Here is a 13,166-nt window from a genome sequence, read left to right as displayed (position 1 = left end):
TTTCCAATATGTTGGACCGCCTATCTGGTTTGTAATAAAAGATTATTGTTTCATATAAAAAGAATGGGTTCATTCATTTCATCAACTTAAGTTCATAAACTCATTAGAGTTTATGAATTACCTTGAAATCATAGTCATTCACATAATGCACGTTGCATACAAAGCTATCGTATAAAATGCACATAACTTAAGTTGTATTCATAATTTACCAAACTAAACTATTTTCTTCAATGCTTTCAGTTCACTCATTTCATGTGTTTAAGATCATAAACTCGTTAGAGTTTATCACCTACCTTAAAATCATAACAAATCATTCACGTAATGCATTTGAGATACAAAATTGATCATATAAAGCACACATCACCTAAGTTGTATTTACAACTTACCAAACTAAAGTATTTCCTTCAATGCTTTCAGTTTGTTATTGTAAGCCCAGGGGACAAAAAGCTACAAGCTTAGTGGCTTGTAGCTAGCCTAAGGCTCAAAATGAACAATGATGATAGTGGTACTAACGACAACATAGTTTCCCTACAATTTGCATGTTGCCTCCAAGAAACCTGTAGCGAAAGACAATTGTGAAACATAGACTCAATATACATTAAGGACCTCAACAAAGAGGAAAAATAACTACTTGTCAAACGGACCCTGAAACTAACACATTAATAGTCTATTTCTAAACTAAAACTCTTTAAATTTCTAGTGTTCACAGTGAAGCTTGAAACTTATCTATCCAAAAATGCAACACATATACATACTTTTAAGATTTAAATGTACATTCATAATTCATCTTAAAAGTTATCAGTTCAAACAAATTTGGATGTTATGAAAATCTAAATCTAATTTCTTTTGCAGGTGAGTACATCAAATTTGGGTGAAAGAGATATACAAGAGTTATGTCTTGGCTCACGACACATCCCAAACTCCAACTTCAGTTTCTTGGAATCTCTAACTATGGATGGTTGCGAGTTTTTATCATATGTAGTTCTACCATTCAGTTTGCTTCCTTTCTTAACTAGTTTGGAAACGTTAGAAGTTCGAAACTGTGATTCTGTGAAATCCATTTTTGATGTCAAATGTACAGCACAAAGCAGAGATGTGACATCTATAGGGCAAACACTCCCTTTCTCTCTGAAGAAATTAACTATATCGAAACTGCCTAATCTGAAGAATGTTTGGAATGAAGATCCTCAAGTAATTGTAAGCATGAACCATTTACAAGAAGTTTGTGTTGAGAAATGTGAAGGCCTTATAAGTGTGTTTCCAGCATCAAAAGACAAATATCTTTTGAAACTTGAAAATCTAGTAGTGAAAGATTGTAAAGGATTGTTGACTATTTTTGCAGAGGATAATATAGATCCAAGAACAAAGCTAGAGCTTAAAATTTCATGTCCCTTTGTGAGATCATTGCAACTAAGGGGTTTACCCAACTTGAAATATTTTTACTACAGCTCACTGTATTGTGACATTTTTACGGATCTAGAATCACATACCGAGAATCAAGTCGGTTCTGGAAAGGTATGTACTACTGTTTTGTCACTTCCTCTTCGACTGTAAATTAAAAATAGAATCATCGGTTTCTATAATTGTTTGTCATTGTTTCATGAGTTGTACGAAATATTGCGAAAATTAAAATATGAAAATTTCACGTACAATGCCATCAAGTGGCTAATTTGTCAACAACTATAACTTATTAGGAATCTGTCATATTTATGTCATTGTATACAACAGAGATGGATCTCTAGTTATCAAAAAATAACATCCTTTTTAATGTGCTTTTTCTCAGCTATTCAAGTGTTTGTCATTGGGGGAAAGTGGAGTAGATATGATTTTGCAAGGAGAATTTAAGAGAAACATCCTACACAACATAAAAGCACTTACTCTCTTCTTGGGTTCGGATGTATTTCGATATAAAATTCTAGAACAGGTTCCTAATATAGAGAAACTTGTGGTGTGTGATGGCTCCTTCAAGAAGATGTTCTGTCGTGAAAGTCCTGATAATGTGTTACAGCAGCTGAAAGTATTACAGTTGGAGTCCCTTGGAGAGCTGGTTTCCATTGGGCTAGAGAACTCTTGGACTCATTCCTTTGTCAGAAACATAGAAACCTTTGAAATCATTAAGTGTTGGAGTATAAAAAAATTGATAGCATGTACAGTGTCTTTCTCCAATCTGACGTGTTTGAAAGTAGATCATTGCCATAACTTATCATATTTGTTGACATCCTCAACAGCCAAGTGTTTGGTTCAACTCAAAAGAATGGACATAAAATGGTGTAATTCAATTGAAGAGATAGTGTGTAAGGAAGATGGGGAGGAATCTGAGGATGAGATAATATTTCCGCAACTCAGTTGTTTGAATCTTATAAGTTTATCAAAGCTCAAAAGGTTCTACAGAGGGAGTTTAGGTTTTCCATCCTTGGAGGAACTGTCAATAACATATTGCAATGAGATGATAACTTTATGTGTGGGTACTATAGTGGCAAGCCAGTTGTCTGAAGCAAGAATTGATTCCGAAGAGGTTATTCCATTGGGAACCGAGCTCAACTCTGTATTGTGGGAGATATATCTGAGAAAGGTACGTGTTTAATATTTTTAATGATTCTTGTCGTTATAATATATAGTGATTTAATTTATCACTTTGCCATATATAGAAAAACATATAACTATAGGTTATATTATTATTCAATCATAATTTTTCCTTGTTTATTTTTTAAAAATAATTATCTTGAATCATATCTAATACTAGTAGAAAAATAAGAAATTATTACAATTTTTCAACTAACATTAGTTAATTTTAGTTTATGAAAGAATTTTTTTCTTATATATTTATTTATTCCTAAAAGAACTCATGACAGAATAATTTGTTGTATATAATTTAGTATTTACATAAATTTGTTTTAAAGTTTATTAACAATAAACTATAAGTGATGGAAATTATTCAAAAATATGACATTGGAGTGAAATGAGTAGGTATTAAATGATATGGGCACTATTCATCATCAACGGAGTTCTATTCATTGTTGAACATAGAATTGTCTTAAATTGTATATAAGAAATTTTAGAAATTTCTAGATATAATGGTATTTGAATGATTTCAATTGAAATTCTCTTATTTTTAAGTTAGTTTTGCATAAATTAATTAAAATATGTAAGATTTTAATTTTTTATAAAGCAACTTAATTTAAGGAAAAAAAATCTATTTAAAAGTCTAAGTTTACTTATTCATGTGATTCACCTAAATACCTTGGTACAACCTCCACCCCCATTCCTTTATTAATGTGATTCACCCTTGTCTTGTATAAGAACATCTTAATAGTGTATAACACAACCCAAACCCAATATTAACATCACCTGGCGAAGGCACAATCAATCAGGGTGCCTTCAAGATCTCACATATCACACAACCCCAAACACAACGTCAGGTTATATCTCACGATATTCCCTCATGAAACCCCATGCATCATGCAAGGAATTTTTGAAAATGAAAAAAAAAAGGCCAAGAATCTACACCCTCTTGCATGAACTAAAGAACCCTCATGCCCATTACATAGAAACATAGTAACACAACCCAAAACACAAAGAACCCCATTTAAAAATCAAGAAACCAATGCATTAAACCAAGAACCCATGCTACACATGTTGTTTACGTGACTATCAATGGGACCCATGCACATGTATTTAGACTGACCATATCACTATTGGGTCTATCAAAGACAAGATTCACGGAGAGATATAAACACCAATAAAATATGAGTCAAATCACATAAAGGATTGACATCATTCTCTATCCAAAATCTTAAAGCAATAGGTTAATGGATCTTTCATTTTTATATAGTGCTCTACTTTCTCATTTCTATTCAATGTGAGACTTTGACTCACACTTAGATTCCCAACAACCACATGCATTCACGACACATCTCAAAAAGGAGAAGCAAATGTGATTTCATACACATAAAAATTTAACTCCCTTTACCTTCACTCACCCAGGTAGTTTCCCCTCATTTGGTTGCTACTCTAGCCCGATCCTCTTGCCTTGACAGCTTTCAATACTTGCTTCTTTCCAACCCTTCACACGAATCTTTTTGTATTCCTTTCCCTTCTCTCTTTCTTCTCCTTTTATATTCCTTTCTATCTTGTTCTACCTTTTAAACCATTGGAAGTCTATTTTTATCTTCGTTTGTTTCTGGTTCTGTTTGCAAAATAATAAACTGTTGGAGATTTTCTGAGTAAAAGCTACATCTTTTATTGAATTGATGAACACTTTAAATACAGCAAAAAAATTCAAACTGCACAAAGCATAAAAGTAGGAATACATGGGACACGATTCCATGTTTAACAACTTCCTAAAAAATTTGAAACTGACTAAGATGTTTGAAACAGTCAAACATCTTTTAAAAAATAAAACAGAAATTAAATGAAAGAGTAAATTGTTGTAACTGCTGTTGCAACTGAAGTATAACTTTAACACTCCTCCTTACTTTGGTTGTTGAAAACTCCAGCTTTTCTCTAAGAAATTCAAACTTGCTTTTTGGTAAAGGCTTGGTAAATATATCGGCAAGTTGCAATTCAGATTTGCAGTATGTCAAGCTAACTGTACCTTCTTTTTGCTCTTCTATGAGAAAGAATAATTTGATATTGAAATGTTTGGTTTTTCCATGAAAAACATGATTGCTTGAAATAGAAATAGCAGCTTGATTGTCAACAAATATTTTAGTGCATTTTTCTTGCTTCATATTTAAATCGACTAGAATCTTTCTTAACCACAAGGCTTGATTTACAGTAGCGTTGGCTGCAATAAATTCAGCTTCTACAGTAGATTGTGCTACAATGTTTTGTTTTTTACAGCACCATGAGAACACACATGATCCAAACAAGAAATAGTAGCCTGAAGTGCTTTTCAGGTCATCCAGCGAGCCTCCCCAGTCACTATCAGAATATCCTTGCAGTGTATCATCCTGACTTGCAAAAAAATTGATTCCAAAATTTAATGTTCCTTTCACATACCTCAGAACTTTTTTTGCAGCAATAAGATGTGTCTCAGTTGCACAATTTGTAAATCTAGATAATAGACTTACAGAATGTAAGATATCAGGTCTAGTAGTTGTTAAGTACATTAAGCAACCAACTAGACTTCTATAAAAAGTTTCATCAACTGGTTCGACTTCATCCTTTTTGCTCAACTTTTCCTTCTGGCACATTGGAGTATCTACGCTCTTGCATTCATCCATTTTAAACTTTTTTAGAATTTCTTTAATATACTTCTTTTGACAGATGAATACTTCTCCATTTTTCTGATTTATTTCCATTCCTAGAAAATAAGCCATTTCCCCCAAATCTGTCATCTCAAAAATTTGCTTCATATCTTCTTTGAATTTCCTCACGAGTTCTTCATTGCTTCTTGTAACCGGCAAATCATCCACATATAATGAGATAAAAATGAAATGTATTTCATCACCTTTAATGTAGAGGGTAGCTTTTTAAGACTTCTCTTGAATCCCAATTTCATTAAGTACTCATCAATTTGTTGTACCATGCTCTAGGGGCTTGTTTTAGGCCATATAAAGCCTTTTTAAGCAAATACACATCATCTTCTTGCCCTTTCACAGTGAAACCTTCGGGTTGTTCAACATAAATCTCCTCTTCCAATAAACCATTTAAGAATGCTGACTTAACATCAAGTTGGTAAACTTTCCAACCCTTTTGTACCGCTATTGCAAGCATAAGTCTGATTGTGTCTAATCTGGCAACAGGAGCAAAAGTGTCAGAAAAATCAACACCAAAAATTTGAGCATACCCTTTTACAACAAGTCTCGCTTTATGCTTGTTGATTGAACCCTCAGGATTCAACTTTGTTCTAAATACCCACTTCACACCAATCACTTTTCTATTTGTGGGTCTTCTCACCAACTTTCACGTTTCATTTTTTTCAATCATTAAGAGTTCTTCTTTCACTGCTGTAATCCATTTGGAGTCTTTTTCTGCTTCCCAAAAATCTGTTGGTTCAAGTACAACCACATTACATCTTTGGTAAATATCAGAAATTGATCTCATACCTCTAATTGCTCATCAATCAGATCATTTGTATCAAGTTGAGATTTTGAAACTTGAACATGAAATTCAGCTACTTGTTCTTCATCCCACTCATCATTTTTCATGAAATGAACATCTCTGCTTATTAAAATTTTCGCAGTGTTTGGTTGGAAAATTCTATAAGCTTTAGAGTTTGAGCTATACTCGACAAAAATCTCTGCTTCTGCTTTTTTGTCTAACTTATCTCGTTTTATCTGTGGAATATAAACAAAACACAAGCAACCAAATACTTTGAGATTTTTCAGAGAGGGTTTAAAACCATACCAAGCTTCATATGGAGTTTTCTTTATGACAGCTTTTGTGGGAAGCCTGTTAAGAAGGAAAACTACAGTGTATGCAGCTTCAGCCCAATACTTTTTTGGCAAATGTTTCTCAAACATTAAACATCGAGCCATTTCCATAATGGTGCGGTTCTTTCTTTCATTGACTCCATTTTGTTGTGGAGTATATGGTGTTGGGAGTTGGTGTTCGATTCTCGCTTCTTCACAAAAAGAATTAAATTGATTTGAAGTGTACTCCTTGCCGTTGTCAGATCTCAATGCTTGGATTTTATAACTACTTTGTGTTTCAATCCATTGCTTGAATTTCCAAAATATACTAGCAACTTCTGACTTGTATTTAAGAAAATATATCCAACACATTTTGGAGTAGTCATCTATAAAAATCAAAAAAATACCTACTGCCATTTAGAGATGGAGTGTTGTGAGGTCCTGCCACATCTGTGTGTATCAATTGCAACTTTTCTGTAGCTCTCCAAGTTGACTGTTTGAATGGAAGTCTTGATTGCTTTCCTTGTTGACAAGTTCTACAGTCTGGAATTTCAGATTCAAGACAAGGGAGATCTTGAACCAATTTCGTTCTTTGCAGATTCACAACTGCTCGATGATTGAAGTGTCTAAGCCGCTTATGCCAAGGTTCAGTGTGGACATTTTTTGTAGAGAATGATGTTTGCTCCTCCTTCATTGGATCAAGCGCAAAGCTTTTTCCTTTCATTTGTACATTGAATACTTCATTGTTATTTGTATCTTTGATCAAACACTTATCACTTTCAAAAATGACTTTGAAACCTTTTTGAATCAACTGTCCAACACTCAACAAATTTTGACTAATGTTAGGTACAAATAACACATCTTTGATAAGTTTTGTACCTGAAACACTTTCAATTGCTACTGTGCCTTTTCCTTTGACTTCAATATATTCTCCATTTCCAATCTTTACTTTGGAAATCACAGAAGTATCCAATTTCTTAAAGAGATCACGATCAAATGTCATATGATTAGTGCAACCACTATCAATTAGCCACTTCTCACTTGAATTGGGAATGGCAAGGCAAGTGGCCACGAAAAGTTGCTCTTCTTCTTCATCAACAACTTGGGCAACATTCTTTTGTTGGACATTCTCTTGTGTGACTATCTTTTGTTGATTGTTGCTTCTGCAAATTCTTTGATGATGTCTCATTTTCAAGCATTTTTCACATTGTTGGTCTGGTTTTCTCCAGCACTTTGAATATGGATGATTTTTTCTTCCACAATGTTTACAAGGAGAGAAATAAGGGTTGTCCCTGTAACTTTCAAATTTTTTTTCTTTTCGCCCATAACTCGAGCTAGCCTTCGCAGCCAGTGCTCCTTCAATAGATCCTTCAAACCTCATAAGCCTTCTTTGTTCTTGTGCCTGCAACGCATTCAACAATTCTGCCAAACTAATATTGGACAGATTTCTGGAGTTTTCCAGGGAAGTAATGGTAGCTTCAAACCTTTCAGGAATAGTTACAAGAATTTTTTGTACTAATCTGGAATCATAAAATTCAGAACCAAGTAATCTTACTTTGTTTGCGATTTTGAGTAATTTGTCAAAGTACTCCTTCACTGTCTCAGATTCATCCATCTTCTGGAATTCAAACTCCCTAATAAGATTTAGAATTTTCATTCCTTTAATCCTTTCATCGCCTTCACACTCCTTTTTTAAGAAATTCCAGACTTCAAAAGCTGATTTTATCGTCATGATTCTGAAAAAGATTTAAGGAGAGAGAGCAGCAAATAATGAAGCTCGTGCCTTTGATTTTCTTGATTTTCTCTCCTTATGAGTTTTGATATGTGCCACTGTTGGGTTTGTAGGTAATGGAAGAACTTCATACTCCTCTTCCACAGCTTCCCAGAGATCATTTGCCTCAAGATGCTCCCCAGACATGATAGCCTTCACCATCAAAAACGGGTGGTGCCAATGTCGTGTATGGTGTTTCTAAATCCATAGAGATTAAAAATGATTTCCCACAGGTCCCTCAAGAAGAGAGTTTCGATACCAATTTGTTGGAGATTTTCTGAGTAAAAGCTACATCTTTTATTGAATTGATGAACACTTTAAATACAGCAAAAAATTCAAACTGCACAAAGCATAAAAGTAGGAATACATGGAACACGATTCCATGTTTAACAACTTCTTAAAAAAATTGAAACTGACTAAGATGTTTGAAACAGTCAAACATCTTTTAAAAAACAGAAATTAAATGAAAGACTAAATTGTTGTAACTGCTGCAACTGAAGTATAACTTTAACATAAACTCTCTTGCGTTTCTGTTATGAAAGTCTGTGCATCCTTTCACGTTTTCAATTCCTGAAAATAATACCATTGCATTCTAGTGTTCATGTATTGGGTTTCTTCTTCTTCTTTTTTGTCTAATTTGAAAACATGTTTTTTTTCTTTCTCACTCTCTCACTTAAACCATGTAATATTTCATGTTCATTTTATGGTTCTCTACACCACTTCATTTAACACCCACTTTTGTAGGTCGTGGGCCCCCTTATGGCCATAAAACAAAATTTAACCCATTTGGCCCGACTCGCACCAACCAAAGGAAAACCAATTACTGTGGTATGCCCCCATACATACACACTAAAATAGAGTAACCCAAAGAATATGGCCCTACCAGAATTTGAACCTTCCTTGTCTACAATCTCATGCTTCTACCACCAAGAATCTACACCCCTATGCATGAACTAAAGAACCCTTATGCCCATCACATAGAAACACAATAACACAACCCAAAACACAAGCAACCCCATGAATCGTCATGTAAAACCATGCAATATTTCACGTTTATTTTATGGTTCTTTGTTCCAATTCATTTAACATTTAACCTATGTAGGCCACACTAGCACTAACCCAAAGCACTAACCCAATTCATCCCTGGGAAAGATGAAGATGAAGATGTAAAGAGGAATTTAGAAGTTGGTCATGTTCAAGAAGAATGACCATGGTTAATAAGAAGACGACTAAGGTTAAGAACAAGTCATCTAAGATTACTGAGAAGTCGGCCAAAGCAATGGAGAAGAGGCCAATGTGAAAAACAAGATGACCACAATGAAAAACAAGTCCACTACAAAAAAGTAGGGCATTACCGAAGGCCAGAAGCCCTCGGAAAATGCCAAAAGCCGTCGATAATGGGTGTTTACCGAAGGCTTATCGACAGCCAAAAATCCTTCGGTAAATCCCTTGTCGCTAACAATTACCGAGGGCTTTTGCCCTTCGGTAATTACCGAGGGCCATGAGCCTTCGGTAATTACCGAGGGCCAACAGCCCTCGGTAATTACCGAAGGCCAAAAGCCTTCGGTAATTACCGAAAGGCAAAAGCCCTCGGTAATTTCCGAAGGGCAAAAGCCCTCGGTAATGACCATACGAGGGTATTTACCGAAGGGCAGAAGCCTTTGGTAATGGCCATACGTGGGCATTTACCGAAGGGCAAAAGCCTTCGGTAAAGTGCAGGGCAGGTTTCAGACAAATGGTATTTCTTGTGCAACCCAGACCTGTATAACAAATTTCAATTACAAACAGACCTGCATAACAGTTTTCAAACACATACAAACATGCATAATGTGCATCTCAAAGATGCAATCAATGATCAATATCCAATGCACATGAAATAATCCACAGAACATCCATTAATGTATAAATAATGTATTTATAGTTCAAACATAAAACAATGTAACACAAGGATGTTGTAACATCCAAAGTCTGTAAGTACATCTAACATTGAAATGATATAAACTGAAAATGTTCTAATATCCAAATGTTTGTCTAACAAGTAATAAGAAAATGAAGCTAATAATGTACATAACTATCATCAGAATGATTTTCATCATCCTGCTCCTCTGTTGATGGCTAGACTGGTGTGGGTTGGACTGATGAGGGTTGGACTGATGAGGGTTGGACTAATATGGGCTGCTGAGTGGCAGCAGGTGATGAGGAGGGTCGTGGCTGGGTCGGAGGGATATTTTGTACTTCCTGTGAGGTTTCAGGCAAGACTCTCATGACCAGGGCCTTGAAGTTCGTAAACTCTGTTCTGAGATCAGTGATCTCCTGGTCACGTTGATGGAGTTCCTGCATGAGGCAAAGAACCTTGTCAGGAGTACTGGTGGAAGAAGAAGGTTGGTGCTTTAGAGTACCTCCTCTGGATGCTATATAGTTTGCAGCAAGCTGTCCCGCACCATACACTCGTCCCTTTTTTCTTCCCACCAACGATGTCGATCCAGCACTGTGTCCTATGGATGTCATCATCTGCATTACTGGCATCATCCGGTGTAGGAGCTGACTCATGTTCAGATCTAACCTGTGAAAGTCTCGTAGAAAAGTCTTCCTGTTGAAACATTAAAAGCAATGTCAGGGAACTATAGTATAACAAAAATGAAAAATTAGTAATAGTAATAGTGTTATTTGCTTACATGAGTCTTCCGAGATCTTTCATCAACAAATTGATTAGTTCCCTTCCGAACATGAGTCTGTGCAAAGACCTCATCCACATGGACCGTCCGTCCTAGAGCCTGTGCCTGTAACATAATTAAGAATTACAAGCGTACATATGAAATACTATATACATAACTTATGTATGAAAGAAAAAGTTATGTAATGAGATTATACCATACGAATGGCATGCTCATGAATGGTGATCGACCCACCAGTATGCAGGGTGCCACCCCTTTCAGACGCTCTGTTCCGCTGGGCTTTGGCACACTTATTACGGAACTCTACTGTATTCCAATGAGCCAGTAAAGAGTTCCAAATTTGGTCACCCAGCCAGGTAGGGCGCTGTCCTGCATTGCGGGCATCCCTAAACATCTCTGACAGCCGATGAGATGCTTTCATGTGGAAATTTCTGTGTATCTGAGTTTCATGTTTAGGTTTCCACTGCACCTTCATCTGTAACATTAAAGAGAACAAACATTGATTACAAAACATACTAAAATAAGACGGACATTAGTGTAATCAATTGCTCACCTGAAAGCGCTGCCAGAATGGCTTTCTGTCGTCATGAGGTATTGCTCCCCAAGTAGGCCATGGACTTAAAAACTGTTGCTTAATTGAACGTGTGATGGCCTGGGAAGCAACCCTAGATGGAATAAACCTGCATAACAAAAGTCATTTCAATTACAATATGGTTTAAACATCAAATGATATCAACAGATTATAAATTTACCCTTTACCATAGGGCTCAATCCATGGTCGATCACCGAGGGGCAGGTCAAGACCATCACCTTCACCACTTGAGTCTGGATCAGCAGGTGGTGTGATAGTCTCAAAAGGCAGTACAGAAGAGGAAGAAGGTATAGAAGTAGGGTCAGGGAGAGGAGTGGGGGTAATAACAATAGGGGCAGGAGGAAGAGGGTGTGCTGCAGGGGTAGTAGAAGGGTGTGCTGCAGGAGGAGGAGAAGGGTCTACTGCAGGGGTAGTAGAAGGGTGTGCTGCAGGAGGAGGAGAAGGGTCTGCTGCAGGTGTAGGAGGCTGTATAATAGGGGTAGGAGGAGGCCCCACAGATGATGTACTACCTGCAGCAGTGGTAGGTAGTCTAGCAGGCACCCTAAGTACATACTTTGGTGCCTGCCGTTGCCTCTTTGTAGGCCTTGCTACCCCTTTTCCTTTATCAGGACGCTCTGAACCTTGTCTTGTCATTACTGCATTCAAATGGTTACAAATAAAGCAAAAAAATATAAATAAATAAAGAAGGATCTATTGTTTTCAAAGTCAATGTATAAGTAATTGCATACAACTTAAAGATGGTATTTTAGATAATGGTAATGAAATGATAGTCCAATTTGCTACAATAGATGTACAACATTCAATCATCGTCATCATGATCATCATCTTCATCTTCATCTTCATCATCGTCTTCTTCTTCTTGTTCTTCTTCTTCATCGTCGTCATCATCATCATCTTCTTCTTCTTGTTCTTCTTCATCTTCTTCTTCTTCTTCTTCTTCTTCTTCTTCTTCCTCTTGTTCTTCATCACCTTGTATTGTTGCTTCTAATTCATCTCCATCACCATCAGGGTCGACCAATGCGGTTATACGTTCAACTTCGATAATTTCTTGTGGTTGTGACATTTGGTCAAGTTGGTAGGCTACATCTTCCTCAACTTCATTTGAGTCTATGCGACCTCTAGGCTTCGTTTGTATTGCTACGGCCCAACCACGCTTGTCAATATTGCGAAATGGTGGATATGGCACATAATAAACCTGTCTGACATTAGATGGTAGAATGAAAGGATCAAAAGGCCCATATCTTAATCTCTGGTTCAGTTCGACAATATTAAAGCGTGGATCGACTCTAGTACCAGCTCTAGAAGGATCAAACCATTCACAATAAAACAGTACCACTCTGTTTGGAGAAGTAGTGCTGTTGTACTCTAACTCATATATTTTATGAATGATGTCGTAGAAATCATCATAAGACCCCTCTGTTAGGCCCTTGACATACACACCACAATTTGATGTTTTCTTTCCTTTAGACCATTCATGTGTATGGAATTTGTAACCATTGATGAAGTAAGTGTGCCATTCTTTGACACATCTCATTGGCCAATTGGAGAGATGTCTTAACTCTTGAACCGTGGGAGTTAATGCCTGATTAAAAACCTACAAAGGTACTAACAAAATTATAAAAGCAATAGTCAAATTAACCTTGCTCTAAACGGAGGACAAAACTACGGACCTGATTTCTAAACCAATGGGGAAACTCAGAGTGTATTCTAGCAGAAGTATTTCCTTCTGTGACTTGCTCAGCCACAACAAATGAGCTGGTACAAATGAAATT

The 13,166-nt window shown here is 36.2% G+C and overlaps 1 protein-coding gene across 1 annotated transcript in view; it reads left to right on the top strand.

Annotated features, from left to right (window-relative positions):
* The first annotated feature begins 879 nt into the window (after positions 1-879).
* LOC148191814 (uncharacterized) overlaps positions 880-13,166 on the top strand; it is a 39,292-nt gene continuing 27,005 nt past the window's right edge. The window contains exons 1-2 of the mRNA XM_088100551.1: positions 880-1,515; positions 1,784-2,572. Of these exons, the coding sequence (XP_087956677.1) occupies positions 952-1,515; positions 1,784-2,572 (1,353 nt within the window). The 5' untranslated portion in view covers positions 880-951. The remainder of the gene's footprint in view (positions 1,516-1,783; positions 2,573-13,166) is intronic.

The sequence above is a fragment of the Vigna umbellata genome, chromosome 10 (genome assembly GCF_029865625.1).
Source record: "Vigna umbellata cultivar VRB3 chromosome 10, Vumbellata_1.0, whole genome shotgun sequence".
NCBI classification, from domain to species: Eukaryota; Viridiplantae; Streptophyta; class Magnoliopsida; order Fabales; family Fabaceae; genus Vigna; species Vigna umbellata.
Note: the sequence above shows the minus strand (reverse complement) of the source record. Positions and strands in the feature narration are given on the sequence as shown.